Source organism: Macaca thibetana, chromosome 6, assembly GCF_024542745.1.
Source record: "Macaca thibetana thibetana isolate TM-01 chromosome 6, ASM2454274v1, whole genome shotgun sequence".
NCBI lineage: Eukaryota > Metazoa > Chordata > Mammalia > Primates > Cercopithecidae > Macaca > Macaca thibetana.
The window spans coordinates 58616757-58639799 of record NC_065583.1 but is presented as its reverse complement, the minus strand read 5'-3'; the positions used below and the strand labels follow the sequence as shown (position 1 = coordinate 58639799).

Below are 23043 nucleotides of genomic sequence, written 5' to 3'. Positions count from 1 at the left end.
TACAGCCTCTCCTTCCCTGTATCTGTCCTTCATCCTGGCCTAATGAGTCCACATTTTATTTAGGGAGAGGGCAGAGTGACAACCCTGGGTCCCGGGGGGGGGGGGACAATCTGCAGTGCCCTGCATGACTGAGTGTATCTGGTTGTCTGTAGACCAGGTTTAGAATCTCCATACAAAGTCAGGATTAGTAGGAGTAACTAGGGGAATTAGAGTGAACCATAATAATGATGACAAAGGTGTAGAGGGTAGGTTCAACATTGCCGAAATCACAAAGGGCACCCTGCCAAGCTAGGTCTTCTATGAGAGTAAAAAGTTGGGAAACCTACTGGTTGGGGGATGGGTCGGGAAGGAGGGTGTCTATGGGGTTTATGAGGGAAAAGTCAGTTAAGATGAAGAATGGTGAGGAAGCGGGAAAATTTGAGGAGGGTGTTGATCCTTGAGTAGAACCTGGCCACCTGGAGAAAGGGAAGGGGAATAGATGTTTTGAGTTAGGTTAAGATGTCTCATCCCAAGAGGGGGGTGGGACAAGAGGGCATGATGAGGAAAGAGTGGGCAAAGCATGCATATAGTCCAGGCAGTAATTTAACATTGGGGTCTGGTGAGGGTTAGACGGTTTACCATCTACCCTAACTACTGAGATAGTGGATGGCTGGCTAGGACCTCCATAGGTTGACAAAACAGAATAGGTGGCCTCCGTATTGATGAGAAAAGAAATTGGCTTACCCGCTACCTGAAGAGTTACCCTAGGCTCAGCGAGGGTGACAGGGGTCTCCGAGTGTGGGCACCGTCAGTCGTCGTCCAGGTGTAGGAGCTGGAAGGAGCCTTCCGACCCTTGAGGAGAGGCACCACGTTGAGGCGCAATGCCTGCCCTGCTGGCGGGGCAATCAGACTTCCAGTGTCCTTCCTGTTGGCAGGTTGGGCACGGCGTGGTAGGCAGGCAAGGATTTGGACACCTTTTTTCCTAATGCCCAGTTGTGCCACACTTAAAGCATGGGCCAAACGGAGTGGCCGGCTTGGCCTGGGGACGCTGGTTTGCCCAGTGTCCTGGGTCTCCGCATTTATAGCAGGAGCCCTTGGGAGACTTGCCCTGTGTCTTCCCTGCCGGCAGAGTGGGCAACGCTGTTTGGAGGGCAGCCACTAGAGCTTGCGCCTGAAGCACAGCCCTTCTTTTCTCCTTGTCTAGCTCTGCGGCCTCAGCTGCTTCTTCTCTGGAGTTAAAAACTTTAAAAGCCAATTTTACTAAGTCCTGTATGGGGGTTTGAGGCCCATCTTCAACCTTTTTTAGCTTTTTTCGAATATCTGAGGCTGACTGGGAGATAAAATAGGAGGCTAGGACAGCTGCCCCAGCTGGGGAAGTGGGCTAGCTGGGTAAATTGGGCCAGTGCCTCTGTAAGGCGATTTAGGAAGGAAGCCGGGTTCTCATCTGGGTGTTGGATAATTTCCTTTAATTTATCAAAGTTGACCACTTTGTTAGAGGCTGCCTGCATACCGGCTAAGAGACACTGAATCATAATGTCCTTCCTACGGCGGCCAGGCTGCTGCGGTTGGTAATCTCAATCTGGTTCTATGGACGGGACAGCCATCTCTCCTAACAGGACGGTGGCGTCGGTTAAATGCCATTGATCTGCATGTTGCCTGGCGGCTGCGAGAATGCACTCTCTTTCCTCTGGGTTAAGTGTGGAAGTAAGAATGACATGTAAGTCATGCCAGGTAAGGTTATATGCTCTGGCCTAGGTATCGAAACTCTTTGGAATATTAGGTGGGGTTGGCTGAGAAGTCGCCAAGTCGTTCTTCAGTTTTGGAAAGGTCAGCCAAGGAAAAGGGGACGTGGACTCTAACCACGCCTTTGGCTCCAGCAACTTCTCGGGGTGGGGGAGGGGGCAACAAACTAGCAGGGGAGGTTGGAACAGACTGACCAGTAGGGTAGGTTAAGACAGGCTGACTGGTAGAGGGGGTTGGGGCAGGCTGACTGGTAGAGGGCTGACTAATGGGGGCCGCTACCGCGGTCTTGGAGCGAGTGTGGGCGGAAATGGGAGAGGTAAGAGGAGTGGCTGAGGGAGGAGTGTCGGGAGGGGCGGTAGGAAGTCCATAGGGAGGGGGGTTGGAAAGTTGGGAGGGAGGTCGCCTGCCGTCAGCCCCATCTGAAATGGAGGTGGAGTCCTCCTCAGTTGCTGAGGTGGGGGCCAAGGGCCGGGTTTAGGGGTTTAGGCTAACAAGACCTGGGCCATTTAACACCAGGCGCACAGGTCTGGACGAGAGCTCAAGTCCTAAAAGCCTTGGACATAGATAATTTCTGACCACTTTCCAAGCCTCTGGCAGAAATTAGAGAGATCTAATAGAATGTTATAGTCAAGTGTGCCGTCTGGTGGCCATTGAGATTGGTTGTCTAATTTATACTGTCGCCATGCCACAGTGGAGAGGTTTCGATTGTGAGGTTCCCATTGTTTAACCACCAGAAATGGAAACCGACCTCACACAGTGGCAAAGCGTCCTTTGCCGCTGCTAGAGACAGGGGGCTCCTGGAGCCACTAACGGAGAATTGAGGAACTTCAAGACGGACGTCTCCGGGTTGAAGACCTCACTGCGCCACAGGGTAGCTACGTCCTTGGGCGTACGTACGACTCCAGGCCAAGGACACGGAAACGGACGGAGATGGTTAACAAAGGGGAGTACTCACCGAAGGAGAAATTCTCAGAGCGGCACCAGTGGGAGGCTGGAACACTTGTTCGGTGTTCGTGGCTGGTTGGGTTGGGAGCCGGTTCGCTGGGAAGGAGGTTCGTTAGACCCCTAGGGAATGTTGAGGAAGGGTCTCCTCCTGGGTCAGGTTTCGGCACCAACTGTTTTAATTTAATTTAATTTAATTTAATTTAGGAGAGCTAAATAATTAAACATGAGGCCAAAGTACATAAGAAAGTGGCAGTCTTTTATTGCAAATATGCATACACTCTCGGACGAGGTTCTCTGGTCCTCAGGTGTGGGGGGCCAGGGAAGTCGCGCCGGCGCTCTCGGGTGATGTTCTCCGGTCCACAAATGCGGGGGCCGAAGAAGTCACCAGCAATAGTTTTAATAATATGAATAGGTAGCATTGTTTAGATTCTTGCTAAATACTAGATAGTGTTTTAATGATTTGCATGGATAATTACATTTGATCTTTGCAACACATCTATGTGATAGGTGTCATTATAAACTCCATGCTATAGGTGAGGAAACTGAAGGTTGTACAGGTTAAACAACTTGCTCCAAATCATAGAGTATTAGCAGAGCCCAGAGAGAGCAGAGGAAGACACAATATTCAAATCCAGGCAGTTTGACTCAAGAACTAGAACTCCTAACCACTGCATTATACTGCAAATCTTATAGGTTAAATTAATGATATCATTATTGTAATTTGTGCATATTTGGGACTAAACAGGTTTTTAGTAGGCTGACATTAAACCTATCTTTTATCATTTATACTGATTCTGTGGGAATTTTTTTTTTTTTTCCAGGAGAATGACTCAGTTTATTATTCTCAATTTGACACCCTATCTATCCCACTTTAGGCTCAAACACTGCACAGAGCTGCCACGCCTAACCTCATAACAATCGCATTCCTGGAAGGTGAAGGGGGTAAACCACAAAGTCAGAAACTGGGAAAAGCCACGGTCGCACGCACACCTCTCAAGGAAACAAACTACAAGGGCTCAGTCATTGTACATAGCAAGTGTGCAGTAGGCAAAGTTCTGTTCTTTTGACAGTGGCCAAATGCTTAAGTCCCTGGTTTCTTGGGATCGATCATGGCCCAAGGTTAGTAAGAAGGCCAACAATGTTGTGAGCAGGAGTCAATTTCTACAGGGTCATGGGTCATCATCCACCATGTGAAGGGGCTCCAGCAGGTTGGACATGATCAATACCCATCCAGATTAGCATCCTGATGCCCTTGCCAGAGCTCAGGCTCGGGCAACTTTGGCCTCGTCTTCTAGCTCATCTAGGAAACGCTCCTGGGAAATCGAGTAGAAGGTGTAACCATAAATAGCTAACACCAGGGCCCCGATGCCTAGGCAGGTCACGATGTTCCGGGTCTGCCGCCGCTGTAGGACCTCCTGCCACTGGGCAAGCTGCGTCCGCGGCATGGAATGCAGTTGCTCGGGTGTCTGCTTCTCCCGAGTCGGGTCGATAAGCTGAGCGAACGGGGCCTCTCCACGCTTAGCATCCAGAGGGTCACCAGCTCCCGAAGCCGCCATGTTGCCGCTCCTCCCTTCGCGGTGCCCTCTGTGGGAAAATTTGTGCTGAGTTTTAAACCATATGAAAAAGGGATTTTGGGGACACAATCCATTTATTAATTGGGGAATACCAGTATTTCCTTGAATCCTGGATTCAACATCTTAGGGAGAACATTGACAGACTGTGTTTTATTCTAGAAGGTATAGTACAAGACCTGAAAACTATGTCATCTGAAAGACAGGTATAGGAGTTAGAAAAGTTTAATTTGGAAGAGAAAGACATTTAAAATGAAACAAAATCTTCTCATTGCTGAAATGATAAAACCGTAAACTCTATATGATCTAAAGGCCCCTATTTGGCTTCTGTTTCTAGGGGATCAGATCCAGTCTTCATTCACACTCTAATGACACCCAAATTTATATGTCTAGTTAAGACCAGACTTGTCAACTCAGTCCTCTGAAGCATCTCCACATCCTGTCTAATGTGCATGTCAAACTTAGCATGGCCAGTGCTGAGGTCTTACTTGCCACCATAAACTAGTTGATGCAGATGTCCCCAGCCAGTCGATGGTGGCATCACCATCCTTGCAGTTGCTCAGACCAAAAACCTCACCATTACATTTCATTCTTCTCTCACTTTCTCCCTTTTGCTTTTATGTACTTTTACATAATATTTTCATATATTTTTACATTTTTCCACATCCAGTCATCAGCTTATCCTGTTGGTTCTCCTTTCACTCACCTCTTCCCACTACCACTCAGACCTTCCCTCTAACTGTTCTCTCTCTGGATCACTCTTGGCACACAATGGTAATGCTGAAAGTTAAATTAGAATCTGTGACTATTCACTTTTCCATCTGCCTGGACCAACCTCCTCCCGTCCCAGGTAGACTCAGGACTCCTGCCCTCCTGCCATTCAGGTCTGTAGTGAATGAAATAATGGATCTTCAACAATGTTCACACCATAATCCCCAGAACCTCTGAAAATGTTACCTTACATGCAGAAGGGACTTTGTGGAAGAGTTTAAAGTTAAGGACCTTGACATAAGGGAGATCTTCCTGGCTTATCCCGGTGGGCCCAGTGGAATCACATGAGTCCTTGTAAGTGGAAGGGGAAAGCAGAAGAGTAGGTTAGAGAAATGTGACAAGGGAGTGGCGTGAGCAACTGTTACTGGCCTTGAAGATGGAGAAAGGGGCTTATGATTCCAGGAATGTAGTCGGCTTTTAGGAGCTGGAAACAGCCAGCAAAAAAAGTGGGGGCCTCAGTCTCACAACTGCAGGGATCTTATTGCAGGAACCTGTTATCACCTAGAACCTCTGCAGTCACACAGCCCTGCCAGTACCTTGATTTTAGCCCATGAGACTTGAACAGAGAAACCAACCAAGCCCATTGGACTTCTGATCTGTAGTACTGTGAGATAAGTGGGTATTGTGTTTATTTTTTTTTTTTTTTTTTTTTTTTTTTTTTTTTTTTTTTTTTTTTTTTTTTTTTTTTTTGAGACAGAGTCTCGCTGTGTCTTCTGACTGCAAGCTCCGCCTCCCGGTTCACGCCATTCTCCCGCCTCAGCCTCCCAAGTAGCTGGGACTACAGGCGCCCGCCACCACGCCGGCTCTTTCACCATGTTAGCCAGGATAGTCTCGATCTACTGACCTGTGAGATAAGTGGGTATTGTGTTTATTACAGCAAAATAGAAAACCATACAAGGTCTCTGCTCAAGTATTATTTTACCATCAAGACCTCACCCAAAATTATAGCCATACACTCATCCAGGCCCTCTCTGTCCCTATTACCCTGGTTTATTTTTCTCTGTAGCGCTAATATGCGTTAATTTGTGTGATTGTCTTTGTCCTACCCTCCACCCTCATTAAAATGTAAGCAAGCTCTGTTAGGGGTTTTTATCTGTGTTCATCGTTGTATGTCCAGTGACTAGCTCTGAACCTGGCACGTGGTAGACCGTTAATACTTATAGAGAAGATGAGGGGAGTTAGCCTTTTGCTCCCTTTCCAGCCTCCTTCAGAGGTGTGTCTTCACTGCCTGGCTGTACCACAGTCAGCTGCTTCCAGCCTCTCACCTGCTGCTTCAGGGCTTTTGCACATGCTCTGCCCACAGTGCTTGTCCCTCCTCTTTGCCTGCTTTCCCTGTAGTCTATTCTGAAGCATTAACTCTTTAGGAAAAACTTCCCAGGTCCCTGAGAGCAAATCCTGTCCTCTCTTATTAAAAACTGTTTCCAAGGCATATTCATTTGAGGGGAAAAAGAAGCATTTTATATTGAGTATAGCTCCAATAGCCTTTTTTTTTCTCTAGAGACAGGTTGTCATTTTGTCATCCAGGCTGGAGTGCAATGGCACAATCATAGCTCACCGCAGCCTCGAGCACTTGCGCTCAAGCAATCCTTCTGCCTTGCTGCCCAGGTAGCTGGGACTGCAGGCACTCACCGTCATGCCTGTTTAATAGTTTTTTTCCTTTGGTAAAGACAGCGTCTCACTGTGTTGCCCAGGCTGTTCTCAAAACTCCTGGGTTCAAGCGATCCTCCTGCATTCAAGCGATCCTCCCACTTTGGCCTTCCAAAGCACTAGGATTATAGACGTGAGGCACCACATCTGGCCCAGATAGCTTTTTAGACATCTGCTTTACAGCACACATAGTCCATTATAGCATAGCCATAGTCTTAGCCTTCATGGTGCTTACAGAGAAGAGATTAAGTGATATAGTAATCAAAACAATTCATAATTATATCATGTTAGCTGCTACTTCTTTTGCTATTAATGCAGAGAATAGCAAAGTGCCTGGCACAAACCTCAATAAATATCTGTGGAAATACATCAGTGAATTTCATAAGAACATGATAGCTGTATTTAAAAAAAGTCAGCATTTATTACATTTATTGTAGTATAACTTTAGAAGACAGAAATTTGATTATTTTTTCCTGATTGTAAGAATAGTATATACTCTAATGAAAATTTTAGATTACAGAGAAAATTATAATAATTCATAATCCTTCCATTCAGGCATCATTTTGACTTTGTTGTATTTGTTGTCTTTCGATGCATATTTTATGTAGTCAACAGCACAGTGTGAATAAATTATTTTATCCTGCTTTTTCATTAATACTGTATTACAAATACTTTCTTTATATATATATATATATATATATATATATATATATTTTTTTTTTTTTTTTTTTTTTTTTTTTTTTGAGACGGAGTCTCGCTCTGTTGCCCAGGCTGGAGTGCAGTGGCGCGATCTCGGCTCACTGCAAGCTCCGCCTCCCGGGTTCCCGCCATTCTCCTGCCTCAGCCTCCTGAGTAGCTGGGACTACAGGCGCCCGCCACCGCGCCCAGCTAATTTTTTGTATTTTTAGTAGAGACGGGGTTTCACCGTGGTCTCGATCTCCTGACCTTGTGATCCGCCCACCTCGGCCTCCCAAAGTGCTGGGATTACAGGCGTGAGCCACCGCGCCCGGCCACAAATACTTTCTTAAAACAGCATTGTAGGTTCCTCTTTTCCCTAAAAAAATTCTCCTAAAAAGTACAGGTTATTTGGGGCATATAGTACATATCTGTGTGAAATAGTCAATAGGATTATATTTGGTAATACTGAAAGTTAAATTAGAATCTGTGACTATACTTTATGTAATCTGATCATGCCATTTAGATGCTGTCTTTAAGTAGAGGTATGGGAGGCGGTGATGCCTGAAGTTTCAGCAGGCTCTGGAATGGAGGTGAGATTTTACTTGAATGCTGAAAGGAGGATAGGACAGGAGTCCTGGGCCTGGAAAGGCTCACCTGTAAGCAGAGGTGACCCAGCTCTGTGCAGGTGGTGCCCAGAGTGGAGAATTCAAGAAGAAATTGCTTCTGATTTGCTCTTCTGGGACAGCTATGGAAACAAGGGTGTGTTGATGGGTTGGAACAGATACTGGAAGATTTTGGAAGTAGGTGCAAGAGTTAGTATGATTTGTAGAAGGTACGGGCTTGTGATAAGGAGGTGCAATCTATAGCTAAGAAGTTTTGAGAGAATAAAGATGGATTCTTTTGCTTCTCTATATGACAAGCTATTTCAACCACAAATCCCTTCTTTGACTAGCCTGTAAAGAAGGCTGTCCTGAAATGCCCATGAAAACCATTGTCTGCTTTCTGCTGGAGACTTTGTCAACTTATTCATAATTTACAGTAATTACTTCTATTTCAAAATATCTTACAAAGCACCAAGACATTTATTATCCAACAAACTAGTACAGTAGACATGGTTTTTGTCATTCTTATTTTATTGATGAAGATGCTATGACTCAAAGATATTTTGAGATTTGCCCAAATTTATATACCTTTCTTACTCTTCTTCACAACTTGCTTTGCAATAGTGGAGATAAAATTTATTTTTATTATTGCAAAGCAAGTTGTGAGGAAGAATAAGAAAGGTATATAAAAGCTATATGATAGCAGCTATCTTCTAGAATGTTTCATTGAGTAACACAATGTGTGATTTTTTATTGTCACAACTCAGGTAAGCAAAGAACCAGCAGTGTTCATATTTTATAGAAAATCTTAAGTCAAAGTTATATGATATTGAAACTAGTGAAAAACTATATAGCCAGTCAGCACGTATGACCTGATATATTTTGAGTGCATTTTTTCCCTCACACGGATTTGATTGGTTTTGTGTCATATTGATGCAGCTTAAGAGGAGAAGAAAAATGAAGACTTTTCATACTCAAATCATCACTCAAGGAGATGCAGGTACAATTAGTACTAAGGTTTAGACTGAAAACCTGGAATCCTATAAGTATCTGGAATCCTATAAATATCAGTGAACTCAAGAAAATTTTTTCTTTATGACCAGAAGGATTCAAAACATTTAGCAGGTATCATTCTAGGATGTCTGAAAGTAATATAGCGTGTGGAAAAAGTCCCAGCACTGCGTAAACATGTAAAAGGAAAAGATAAAATGTGTCTAGAACCTTCCAGAATCAGAAGTTATTTTAAAAGTTGCTGGTTTGTTTAAAGCACCATGATTCTAAATAACGTATCTGTATCTCCGTTTCTTGATGTCGGTATCTGTGAAAACGTCCGCTGTCCCTGCATTTTAAAAGCTGGATTTAGCTTACTCTACCCATGTATTTGTCTCCTTTCAGCACTCAGTTTTCACTACGTATATGATTTTAATTTCATCAATTTTTTAAACTAATATTACAATTTTTTCTATTGGTTACTTTGCAATTTGAATTTTTTTCTTTATTCACCAACTTTTAGCAGTATTCTCGGACTACCAATTGTGCAAGAGGAGAAAATCTGCACCCCGTTCACTTTCTTTCACCTAGTCCCTCCGCAATTCATCTTTTATCTTCTGCTTTGTATGCCATTTTATACTGACAGGGTTTTAGGATATTTACAATATGTTCTATAAAAATAACTGTCTTCTATGCTGTATAGATTGGTTCCAAAACCTTAGCACCATAATTAATGTTTCCAGTATTATAATTATATATATGTATGTGTACGTATATTTATTTATATTTTCACGGAATAATCAAGAAGTGTATTTGGAACTGCAGAGAAGAAAACGTTGCCTTATAAATTACTAAGTCTGTACTGCTCAGTGGGAAATATTTCAAGTGTTATGCCAAATGGACACTCTTTTCTTATTATTCTGTAAACTGCACCAAATCATATTACATTTAGTCTGCTTCATATTTGGACCATTACATTGTATATAGTTTTGTTTATTTTTCTTGAAATTTTTAAGAACTTTTTTTCTTGACAGAGAAAGATAAATGCTTTGACACTATCACTAAAACCTTATAATTTGTATTAATCATATATTTTTTTTTTCCCACAAAGGCCTTCTTCTTGGAGCTCTCTGGCTCTTATTCTAATTTGAACACTTTTAAGACTGCAAAGCTACATTTTAGGATTTTTTTTCTCCACTTTGTTTCTAGGTTAGGTCCACAGTCTTGGCTTCTTTTGTGAATTCCTTTTTTTTTTTTTCTTTTTTTTTAATATTGAAAGAAGGTTCCTGGATGTGTACCTAATAAACCATTTGTGCTCCTGCATGTCTGAAAATAACATTTTTCCTTGCCCTTGGTGGAAGATTTGACTAGATATGGAATTCTGCATTAAAGCTCATGCACTATCAAACTTTGAAGACATTTGGAGCTAAAATTTTGAACAGGTTTTCTATGGATTTCTTTTGTTTCTCTGCGTGCCAAGCACCTTTGACTACAAATCTTTCTAGAGAGGAGAACAACAGAGCAGCCTGTGAGAAGATGCCTCCAAGTGGCCTAGAATCCCTTGTGTGCTTCCTGCTGGGCACTTCATCAGCCTTTTCTTGACTAGCAGTCTCTTCCTTTGGATTTATCTTTCCATTGGTAGTTCTACACCTTCAGTAAATTTTTCAAAAAAGATGTTTGGGTTATGTGTTTTTTGAGTTTTCCTGCAAACTGAGATTGACTTTTTGTTGTCTTTATACATGAATAATAATTTAGATGACTGTTAAATAATATTCTCATGAAACTCCGCAGGCATTGCTCTACTTTTTCTGGCAATTAGCGTGTCAGAGAAAAAGTTTAGGGTCATCCTGATCTTTGTTTCTGCTTTTTGCACCTGTATATTACCTGTATATTTTGGTTATGCTGGTAATTAAAAACAAATTCTAGGGTGGGTAGGTGTGAACATCCTTGTCTTGTTTTTCCCTGGGATATATAAACCCTTTTGATCTTTCCAGCTTAAGAAAGTTGAATTTCTTTTGTCTTTGATTTTTGCTCTTGCTCTAATTTTTTTGTTCTTTCATCAGGGATTCTTCTCATTGTAGTGTGGATATTCATTCTCTGTCTTTCATCCATGATCTTCCTGATGTTCTTTTTGGTATCATGAATTTTCTTTCGAAAGCAGAATCATATCAATACACACACACTTACATTTAATCATGTTCAACTCTTACACAGGTATTCTGTTGTGGCAATTATGGTGAGTTCTTACCTAATATCAGTAGGTTCTTGGAAACTGCAACTTGAAGTGAAATGACATACAGCAGGTCCTTGAATCATGTCGTTTTGTTAGGAAGTTGATGAGGAAAAAATTGATTTTGTTATATGTGCTTCAAGTCCCAGTTTCCAAAAACCTCTATCAGCAACGTTAAGTGAGGGCTTACTATATAGAGAGAATTATTTTTTGAAGTAGTGGTTTGTTTGTAGCAGCATGTCTTTTTCTTAAAAACTTTATAAAATTTCTGAAATTTAGATATTTTTGAAATATGAGGAAAAAGCTTCTTCCCCCTACCCTAAATAGTATGATTAAATTAGTAATTTCTCTTGCTTTATCAATGTGGCATCTTACAATAGAGGAAACATGACTTAAGGCTCAGAATAGGAACAAATCAAATTTTTATGCTAGTTTTTAAAAATGTAAATGTACTTAGAAATCAAATACCATAATAAATCTTTACAATTAGAGGTTTTCTTATTTTTGTACCCTCGTAAAAACTGTGTGTGTTGTGAATTAATACCTTGCTAAGTACCTGAATTAATACCCTGCTGAGCACCTGACAATAGGCACACAAGAAGTGGCACTTTTAGAGATTCAACTTTTTATAGTAGAATAACTACCTTCTTTATTTTATTATCTTGACTGTTTATTCCTACTAAAGAAGGAGAATGTTGATTTCAAGCTTTGCTTTAATATTTGGTGCATCTTGTTCTGATGAACAAGTATTAAATATACATATATATGCATGTGTGTGTATATATATATATTTATGAAAAGTCATATTCTAAGCAGATAGTTGTGTTCATGTATATTTCAGATTCCCAGTGTAACAATACACTGGCCTAAACTACTTGGAACCTTGGGCTTAAATCTTTATTTGTATATAGAACCCCCGTCTGTATTTGGCAGGCACTTGAATTATTTATTAGATATCTTCAATCTGTTATAGAGAATACTTTTCCTTTTTTCTTTTTCTTTTTTTTTTTTTTTTGCTTTAGAAGTGATCAACCTTGTAATGTATAAGTTTCTGAAAGAGAGAGACCATTCAACCTGGAATATAAGTTAAGTCCTTCCTTAGCTTAAGTTTATTTTATTTATTAGATATATTCCTGAAAATTAGGGTATAAACCCATATTTTGAACTATTTTATCCTTGGCTTCTAGTATAATTTCAGAGATATTACCACAAAAGAAAAAAAGTTGGCTCTGACATGTAATAAAAACCACACTTGGGGATCAGATTCTTCCCTTTAAAGTAATGGCATTTGTTTTCCTTTTCAATTTGAATTCTATTGACTTAATGTCTCTAGAACTGTGGCAAAAATTTAGTCAAATGAACAGAATGATTTTTGTTTTGTTAAGCAAACCTAAATGGAATCCTTAATACATTTATTTAATTACATGCAGCTTCCCTTACTTTATACAGGGGGGATTTCTGGAAAACTCTGAGGAAAGATGTCTCTAGGAATAGAAAACCAAACAGGCAAGTCAAAGCCAGGCGCAGTGGCATGGGCCTGTAATCCCACCTACTGGGGAAGCTGAGATGGGAAGATCACTTGAGCCCAGGAGTTTGAGTCCAGCTTGAGCAACATAACTAAGTAAATGAATACAATAAAAATAAACAGGTAGGTCAGGCTTATATATAATTTTATGTGAGATAGTTGGAATGGAAACTTATGCCACCATACATGCTTGTCAAAATATGCCCAATTAATTCTCATTTTAGCTGGGCACGGTGGCTCACGCCTGTAATCCCAGCACTTTGAGAAGCCAAGGCGGACGGATCACGAGGTCAGGAGATTGAGACCATCCTGGCTAACACGGTGAAACCCCGTCTGTGCTAAAAATACAAAAAATTAGCCGAGTGTGATGGCGGGTGCCTGTAGTCCCAGCTACTCGGGAGGCTGAGGCAGGAGAATGGCGTGAACCCGGGAGGCAGATGTTGCAGTGAGCCAAGATCGCGCCACTGCACTCCAGCCTGGGAGACAGAGCAAGACTCTGTCTCAAAAAAAAAAGAAAAAATTCTCATTTTATGCACCAGATTGGCCAAAGTAGTACTATGTTGACAAGGATGGACCAGACAGTCCTATTTGTAACAGTGTAACTTAGTACATTGGAGGGGTGAAATCTGGCAACATTTTTGGTAATTTACATTTTGTTAATTTTACCTTGTTGGGTTCTAGGTATTTTTATAGTCCTAAAAATATTCTTGAGCTTTGTTCTGGTATGTGGTTAAGTTACCCAGAAACAATTTGATCTCTTCAGACCTGGCTTTGAAGTGTTAAACTGGACTGAAACAGCTCATTTTCCCTGCTTCTGAGTTAAGAACCTTCAGGGTACTGTAACTAATGCCTCGTGAATTATGAGGTTTTCTGCCCCGGCTTTTGGACACAGGCACCATTGCCTGTTGCATGTGAGCTCTGAGCCCTGCTCACGCTAATCCTTTTCGTATCCTTGGATAGTTTACCCAATCTCACGTGCCGATCGGTTTTCACCTGAATACTTGAGGGAGACCTCCTCAGCTGCAGGCATTCTCCTGGGGTGCAGCTCCCTGTTCTCCATACTCCCAGCTCCCTTTCCTTAACTCAGGGGACCACAGGGCTCTACTGGGTGGAGTCCCCTTCCCTGGGCAGAGGCCTGCATAGCTTCTCTCTGGGCAGCAAGCTGAGGTTAATAGTAGGGCTCTCCTTGTTTGTTTCCTGTCTCTCACTGTCCTTCATTTCCCAATGTCCAATGTCCTGAGAGCCATTTTTCCCACATATTTGGTACACTTATTTAATTTGCCCAGTTTCAAGTGGGAGGCTACATCTCCTTCCTGTTACTCCATCTTGGCCAGAAGTGCCCTTGGTTTTCACCTTAAAGTGTGTGGGAGTTTTTTGTTGTTTGTTGTTGTTGTTGTTGTTTTTTCAATAGGAGTAAAAACAGTCCTTGTCCACCCACAGCCAATCTGAAATTCCAGAGGCAGTACACTCAACTCTTTTTTTTCTTTTCTCTTTATTTTTTTGGTGATCTCTGCTCACCACAACCTCCACCTCCTCTCGCCTCAAGCAATTCTCCTGCCTCAGCCTCCCAAGTAGCTGGGATTACAGGCGCGCACCACCACACCGAGCTAATTTTTGTATTTTTAGTAGAGACAGGGTTTCATCATGTTGGCCAGGCTTGTCTTGAACTCCTGATCTCAGGTGATCCGCCCTCCTCAGCCTGCATAAAGGCTGACCTCTTGTCAGTCTTGTTCAGTGCTGAATCCCAGAGTCTAGAACAACTCCTGGGCTCCGTGGCTTGCAGGCCCTCAGTAAATATCTGTTGAATAAATAAACAGATGAATGGTGGATTCTGTGCTGAGTGCCTTCCCAGCACCATCTTGGAAGCTGTCACCTCACGAGGTGTATAATCACTACTAGGAGTTTGCCAGCAGAGTCAAGCAAGAAAAGGGATTTCCAGGCAGCAGGGACAACATATGTAGGAAAGTTGGAAAGACTTTACAAAAATGACCTGGCATGGTATTCAGGAAAATAGGATTTATTATTATTATTATTATTATTATTTGGAGACAGAGTCTCGCTCTGTTGCCTAGTCTGGAGTTCAGTGGTACGGTCTTGGCTCACTGCAACCTCTGCCTCCCGGATTCAAGCGATTCTCCTGCCTTAGCCTCCCAAGCAGCTGGGTCTACAGGCGCACGCCACCACACCCAGCTAATTTTTGTATTTTTAGTAGAAATGGGGTTTCACCATATTGGCCAGGCTGGTCTCGAACTCCTGACCTCATGATCCACCTGCCTCGGCCTCCCAAAGTGCTGAGATTACAGACGTGAGCCATCGTGCCTGGCCGGATTTATTAAATTGACTCTGTTTCTTGCTTCACTTTGTCATGAAAGTCCTGATGAACAACTTCCTTTCCAAGATATTTTCCCAGAATTTAGAAGAACAAAGTCTTGATAGTATTAGGCATATTGTGTGTTCTTTCAATTGTAATGTTATAAAATATAAGAATTAAAGTTTATCACAAACTTTCCTGTGGATGTGTGTACATCCACCCTCCCCCACCGCTCACTGTGAATTTAGTGCTTGTTAAGAGTAACTGTGGAATTTGGTAATGGAACCATCTGGTCAGTAGAAGAGATGACATTCCATGAAGCAGCCATTGTGTAATTTGTCTTACCCTGGCCTTCAAGGGGGGCCACTTTGAGGGGTGGTTGGCAAGTAGGTAGAGGCTTGCCGAATTTTCAACCTTCTCCCTGTTTTATAGATTCTGTAGCTAATGTGCCAATTAAGGTGATGGTTTTGTGATAAAGCCTCAAGCAATAAGACCCAGAACATAACCTCATTTATTTCATAGAGCTCAGCAGATGGAAACTACTTTCATTGCTACATATTGTCCTGATAGTAAAAAAGGGGCTCTGTAGCCTATTTACCAAGCCCCCACGTTAAAGCTGTGCTTCTCTTGTTTGTTTTCTTGAGGTGTTTTCCTGATTCTATTTCTGGCAAGACCTTTGAAGAAGAGTAATTTTCTCTGGTGAATTAATAAACAGATTATTTTTCCTAAAAAATAATCTAAGAATTTCTGAGAATTTGAAGCATATGCATATGGTTTCAGAAGAAAATATTTCTATTTGTTCACCAAAGGAAAGTATTTATTCAGGGGTATTTCTTGAAAAACAAAATGTTAATATAAAATATTGATTAAATTGTTAAAAATTTAACACTTAATAAAAGAGATTTCTTAAACTGAGTCATGCAGCAGAAGATTTTGTTTCTGATTCAAAGAAGCACAAAAATGCAAACAGATTTTATGTTTGATGACATAATTTCTGGATTTCTAAAATAGTCATACTTACATATAAGACAGAAATATAGAGCCATAGCAATCTATTTTCATAATGAAGATGTGCAACCTTGTATCTCACATGCCAAATTTAAGTAGTTCTTATTTTTAGACTAAAAGTAAGAATGCTTTTAATGCTTTTTAGTGTCATGTGATCTCTACAGTTTTGTATTTTTTTTAGAAGGGTGATTGAAATAGAAAATTAGGCTTATTAAGTAATTAAACAATATTCCTTCATCTTAGTGTTTCTAAACTCTCACTTAGCAAAACAGGAGTCAAATACAAACTTTTGCAATGACAGCTCCTCTTTAGATCCTGCCAACCATCCCTCCCCATCCGACCTTAACATTGTATTTTCATGACCATTTCACAATATTTCTCATCCCTTGTTTCCAGTCTTGACCCACTGACCTAAGAATCAAGAAAATGTCATGTTAGTGCCTACTAATTAGTGCACCCAGAGAGCCTTTTCATCTGGCCTTTCAACCTTGTGGAGCTAGGAGAACAAGCTGTCACTTGTATCATGCAGGGAAAATGAGCCTTTACTACATTTTCCCTGTTTTGCAAACAGCAGAATAAGCCCAGCTGAGACTAGAGATGAATATTCAGGTTAGAAAGACATTAACCTAAAATGCTCTGCTGTTTGCCTGATTGTCTTGTAAAGACACAGTACTGCCTACATTGAAATGCCCATAGTGAAATGCCACATGCCTGAGCTTTTTACCAGAGTACTCCTCTTGCAATACTCTGGTAAAGAGTATTTTTTCAGTGCTATCATGTTCACTTGGTGAAATCATTTTATGCAAAAAATATTATTTTATTAAAAAATTAGGTAGTTTTTTAATGCATGTAAGTTTCCCTTGTTTTTAGACAGGTTTTTGGAGAATGTCGCACTTTGTTAGTGAGCCTTTGGTCCGAGTGCTCATTAATCAATGCTGTTGGGCCAGGGTCTCCTGAGCCTTCTGGGTTTTGGGGGATCAGCTACTATAATTAAAGGGATGAAATATATCATGGTCACAAACTTACCACATCAGACAATTGAAGGTTTTGAACTAATATAATTACTCTTTTAAATTTTTTCCTCAGGTGTTTAAGATAGAAGTGCTAATGAATGGAAGAAAACATTTTGTTGAAAAGAGATACAGTGAATTTCATGCTTTGCACAAAAAGGTAACTTGTTTTTTGTTTTTTTTTCTCTTTTCTCTATGAGGCAGATGGTATAATGTTAATACTCCTTTCTGTGATTCTAAGAGCATTGATATTTCTTGTGTTTGTATATGCATTTTCTTTTATCATGAAATAAATTTCTTTTTAGAATAAATTATTCAGTTCTTTAAAGGTATGCTTTCTGAATAGGTAGATTTTCTGTTAAGATTGTTTACATGTAAAAATCTGAGGCAGCAAGCTGTTTGCAGTATGTTGCATTCGACGTTACAGGTTCAGAAAGAATAAGACCCAGACCCTGTTTTATCCATGAAATGCACTTAATGTTCTTTACAGAATGGGGAGAAAAAGCAAATGATTATCTTATAGGAAGAAATTTATTAAACTCAGCTTATACTTACATGTACCTGGAAAAGATCACATACATGTACTTGTGTATTCAAAGACTGGGGAACACAAGTTAAAAGAGGCTCTTAGCCTTTTTATGAATTGTAAAGGGCCACTTTACAAAACTGATGTTTCGGCATTAGGATACACTTCTTTAAAAGTCTTAGATGAACGAAACAGAAAAGCAAAAGAAAGAGCTTGGAGAAACGGTTATTAAAGCATAGAAGAGTAAATGCTTCTTTATTTTCTACCTAAATTTAATTTTTTCTAGGTTATAAATTATTATTGGTGTGCTGAAATTATTTTCATCTCTACAAATACCTCATGAAATTGCCCAGAAAAATCCCGTTAACAGGATAAACGTATAAACATTAACAGGATATTAGTGAGAGATTAGTGAGACTGTTTCCTTCTCTTTTCTTTTAAAGGGGAGCTCTAAGATCAGTACACTTTTATGTTAGGATGGCAGGGGATAATCCACATCTAGTTCTCCAGTTAGCACTTTGTTCACTCCAGTTTGACTTGGAAAAGAAACAGTACAGGTGAACACAGATTTAGACCAGGTGTTGCCAGTGACTTTACAAAGGCACCAACCCCAGGGTGCTCCAAAGAGAAACAAATCTGGAGTCTGGGGCTCACTTCCTTCCCAGGGAATTCTGTTTTTTTTGTGTGTGTTTTGGGAGGAAACAGATCCTAGTGAGGTTTCTTCTGGGTACCTGATGAAATAAGTCCCTGCTGTGGGATTAAAACCAGCACCCCCTGCCTTGCCAAGCCTCTGTTGACCAGTCTAGAGGAGACAGCCTGTCACATGCAGGCCCCTTGCTAACCTTCCAAGTCAGCACCTAGGACTCCATGACCCTAGCACAGCCCAGCTGTACTCTCCAGATACTCAGGGACCAGCTCCACACCAGGCACAGCTGGGTGACTGCCAATTAGGCCTGCCCGGAGCACGAGGCTGCCCATGCTTCTGGAAGAGAGCCTTGTTCACCCTGTTCTCTGCTCTAATAGAGTTTATTTTCTTCTGCAGAGGAGGACCCTCTCCCCAGTGAGTATAGACAGTTCTTAGCTATTCATGGTCAAAAACATTCCTAGATTTTCCAGGATTCTCTCTCCTCTCAGTTTCTGCAGTTCTATTAATAATTTTATCTATTCTTATATAGTTAGGTCTACTAGCATTCATAGAATAGAAATTCTCAAATCTCTCAATTTTGAATATTGTTAGCAGCCTTGTTAAAATATTTGAGACAACTTTACAGAGACATAGAGATTAAAATAGCTTTGTGGAGCAGAGTTTTAGTTGGGATACACTGTCTAATGTTGTGTATTATCAAGGGGATAGCAGCTGCTAAAAGTCTCCTTTACGTGCCCCCTTGTGATTGTATTAGATTTGGCAAAAAGGTAACTTTAAAAAGCCATGAAATACAAATAACGATGGGGTATAAAACTAAACATAAATCTGTAATTTTGACTGTAAGATTGTGTGCTAAGAAGGGTTGAAATGAGTAAAAAATTTAATCAGAGTACTCGGGCTTGACTGACTGCTGCTGCCACATCGTGCAACCTTGCCCTTTTATTGCAGTTTTGGTACCCTCAATTTCCATATTTGAATCTCGTGACATGCTTTGAATGCTAAAGTTTAACATAAAATATTTTCCCTTTAAATGTAGTTGAATCTGTTGTTACTTAATTCTCTTGAAATATTTAACTATATTACACCTCCAAAAATTAGATTTGTTTATTAGCAAGCATGTATGTTGCCTTGTTTTAATAGGTGTTTCTTAGGTTTGCTTAGGAGTTGTAGTCCCTCTTTCAATAGAATTGGCTATTTATGTGCTTTCTCATTTATCTGCTAGTGTCTCGTTTGTTTTTGCTTATTAGTTTGTGTGGCCTATTAATACAATATTAGCCATTTACTGAAAGCATTTTTTCACAAGGGCCTTTTAATTTTGGTTATGACATTTATTTTAAATGTATGCAAGTTTTAAATTTTTATGTTTACTAATATGTCTGTTTTTACCCTTTCAGATTCTATCTTAAAATTAGTCATTTCTTCATGTGCTATGATGATTATTTGATTCTATTTTCTTTTAGTTTTTCTTTTAGTTGGTATTTTTCAAAATGTGAACTTTGAATTATCTAAGGGAAAATTGTTGGACAATACCCTAGATATACTGAATTAGAATTTTTGTGATGGAGCCCAATAATCTGCAGTACCCCAGATGATTAATGCCTGTTGAAGTTTGAGAATTCCTATAGTGTAATTATCACTTAGACACAACCCTTCCTAACCTACCTCCATCACATACACTGAAGTCACAAAGCTTAGAACCACACATCTCAAGGTTTTAAAGCTTCAAGTGTGTGCTTACTTTTCTGTTACCTTGCATTATCTTCCAAATTCTTACAATACACACTACTTAATTTTTCATTTTATTTTTCCTTTTTTTTGAGAAGGAGTCTTGCTCTTTTGCCCAGGCTGGAATGAAGTGGCTCAATCTCAGCTCACCTCAACCTCCACCTCCCAGGTTCAAGCAATTCTCCTGCCTCAGCCTCCCGAGTAGCTGGGATTACAGGCACCTGCCACCACACCTGGCTAATTTTTGTATTTTTAGTAGAGACAGTGTTTCGCCATGTTGGCCAGGCTGGTTTCAAACTCCTGACTTCAGGTGATCCACCCACCTCTGCCTCCCAAAGTGCTAGAGTTACAGGCATGAGCCGCTGCGCCCAGACTAATTTTTCATTTTCTATTCCTACCATCCCAGTCCAGAGTCTTACTACTTTATATCAGTATTACTTTAACCATTTCAGATCCTTATCTATTCTCTGCTGCAGACCAGTTTTCCTAAAACACCATTTTTATCTTCATTCTCTTACTCGAATGCACTGAAACAGTCTCTGTTGTCTACCACATCATAGACATTGACCCTCAAGGCCAATAATCTTAAACCTTGTATGAGTTTCCTATTGCTGCTGTTAACAAATCACCAAAAATGCAGTGGTTTAAAATTTATTTTTTATTATTATTTGAGACAGAGTCTCTGTCACCCAGTCTGGAGTGCAGTGGCACGATCTAAGCTCACTGCAACCTCCGTTTCCCAGGTTCAAACGATTCTTCTGCCCCAGCCTCCTGAGTAGCTAAGACTACAGGCATGCACCACCACGCTCGGCTACTTTTTTGTATTTTTAGTAGAGACAGGTTTTACCATGTTGGCCAGGCTGGTCTCAACTGACCTCAGGTGATCCGCCCGCCTTGGCCTCCCAAAGTATTGGGATTACAGGTGTAAGCTACCACATCCAGCCTTCAGATTTATTACCTGACGGTAGCTGAGTCTTCTGTGGGTTCTAGAACAGAATCTGTTTCCTTGTCTTTTCCAACATTCCTTGTCTTGTGGCCTCTTTCATCTTCAAAGCCAGCAGTCACTCCACTTCAGCTTCTGTGTCCATCATAACGTCTCCTGTCATCACCTCTCTTCTGACTTGACACCTTGTGTAAACAGACTTTCTGATTCATCCTGATAAGTACCAGCTTCTATGACACCACAGACTCAATCCCCTTTTCCTTGTGCTTCCCTCTTATGATAATATTGAGCCCACACAGATAATCCCCCCTTTTCAAAGTCCTTAATTTAATTACATCTGCAAAGTCCCCTTTCCCATGTAAGCAAATACATTCACAGATTCTGGGGATTAGGACTTGGACATCTTTGAGGGAACCATTATTCTGTCTACTGCTAACCCCTTTACTGGCCGACTTTATTTTTCACTCCTCCTAAGAGCCCTTCAGGGACAGCTGAGCCAGTATCTCCCATTACCTCATTATGTGAGGTAAAAATGGCTACCCACCTGTCTTTGCCATGCTGAATGTCTTTTCCTCTGTGTTCCGATCTATTCAAACCAAGACATTTCAGGTTCTCCTTTTTCCATGTTAGCTCCCTTTCCTCCCTAATCTCTGTTCTTAGAACTCCTGTCCATTTAGAATAGAGATTTCTGCTTAAATTTTGGAAACATATGAGATAAAACTGTTATCCCTAAATTTTGTCTAATTAGAAGGTACTTTTTTAAAAGTAGGGACCATGTCCTATCTTTCATATCTTTCACACTGTTAGAGTGTCTAGTAGGGTCTCGGGCACTTATTAGGTATTAAATAAGTATTTGGCAAATGGCATATTTGGATAGCATCATGTATATTTATGAATTACTAGAGGATCAGTTTCCACTGCGGGAGTTTGCGTTCTCTGTTAACCCCAGGTTCTGCTTGCCCTGATGCCTTTGTAGCTCCTCTGCTAGTACTAGGTGGGAAGAACACGACCACACCAAAACAAAAACAAAACCCCATCCTAGCCTTCTTTGTTATGCCAGGCACAGACTCCTGTGACAGGGTGAACCTTCAAGCTTATGCGTGCTTTCGCGTGTGCCTCGGCTACACCTGTCCACATCCCACTACGGCTAAACACTTTACTATTTTAAATGGTGGTTCCTGAAAAGAGCTTTACCTCCCTAGGCCAAAAATTGCATGTATGGGCAGAAAAACCTTTTCAGCATGGCAAACTGTTAAGCACATTTTATTTTCATGCCTTCCCAGCTGTTTTCTGTCAGTTGCAGCCCATTCTTTTATTCACAATGGTTTCAGTGAAATGTGGTGCTGGTTCATTTTAAAATTAACTATCTTCATTTTTTATTATTGACTACTTTTGGCTTGAGTAAAAGACTTCATTCTCCTGTGTGTAATTTCATGAAGTAGACGATAAAGAACCAAAAACCTGCTATGTAGGGTCAAACCAGTAGCACAGCACCCTGTACATTCTCTCCAAACGGAACCCTGAGGAAGTAGTGGTGGCAATACAGGGGGAAAGATGAGATTTTATCCCCAAATGTTTCTCGCTTCTTTAACTTTTCTTTTCTTTTTCATTCTTTTTATTCATGTACTTGGGAAAAGTATTTCTGCTTCTTTGTGGAAAATGGTTACTATAACCAATGTATGCAGTGGTAGGTCTGTGTGGAGTAAGTTCTGTGTAAAATCTTCTAGCAGTATGAAAAAGGAAAAGGGAGTGGTCACACCAGGAAAAGGGGATTGTGTCTGTGGTATCATAGAATCTGGTACTTATCTGCTTGAATGAGAAAGGCAGTTTGCCTGGACACAGCAGGGCCAGGACCGTTAATCATCGGGTGAAGTGGCAGAGGAGTATTTATCTTATAAGCAGCTGAGCCCTACTGGAAACATATTGTCTCGGGTTTGTCTCTCATCTAAAGCAATTCATTACTCACCTACGAATGCTGTCATGGATCCCAGCAGCTGTGATGATCCGCTTCCTGAGTATTCCTGACATAAATAAAAAAGGAAAAATATTTTCAGTGCTAGATCTTCAACATTCTTTTTAAAAGGAGAGACATATAATGGAGTTGATTTTCTATTCTGAAATATATGTTATGATTCAATAGTTTTAAAGGAAGTTTCTTTATGTTTAAAGTGAAACTTAAGCTTATTACCACAG

At 40.8% G+C, this 23043-nt stretch overlaps 2 protein-coding genes across 6 annotated transcripts in view; one reads left to right on the top strand and one right to left on the bottom strand.

Annotated features, from left to right (window-relative positions):
* Positions 1-23043, top strand: part of SNX24 (sorting nexin 24) — a 193649-nt gene that overhangs the window by 86508 nt on the left and 84098 nt on the right. For 4 of the 5 annotated variants that reach the window (XM_050795565.1, XM_050795569.1, XM_050795567.1 and 1 more), the window contains exon 2: positions 17087-17170. In XM_050795565.1, coding sequence (XP_050651522.1) covers positions 17087-17170 — 84 coding nt within the window. Of the gene's footprint in view, positions 1-12605; positions 12805-17086; positions 17171-23043 lie in introns of all 5 variants that reach the window. The other variant, XM_050795568.1, reaches the window with a different exon arrangement.
* LOC126957537 (cytochrome c oxidase assembly factor 3 homolog, mitochondrial-like) lies at positions 3498-4235 on the bottom strand. Its single transcript, XM_050795572.1, has one exon. The coding sequence runs from the start codon at positions 4221-4223 to the stop codon at positions 3930-3932; it is 294 nt and encodes a 97-aa protein (XP_050651529.1). The 5' UTR covers positions 4224-4235; the 3' UTR covers positions 3498-3929.

Bases quoted from the DNA above. Each gene is read 5' to 3' on its own strand.
- LOC126957537 (XM_050795572.1), bottom strand. From the start codon at position 4,223: ATGGCGGCTTCGGGAGCTGGTGACCCTCTGGATGCTAAGCGTGGAGAG.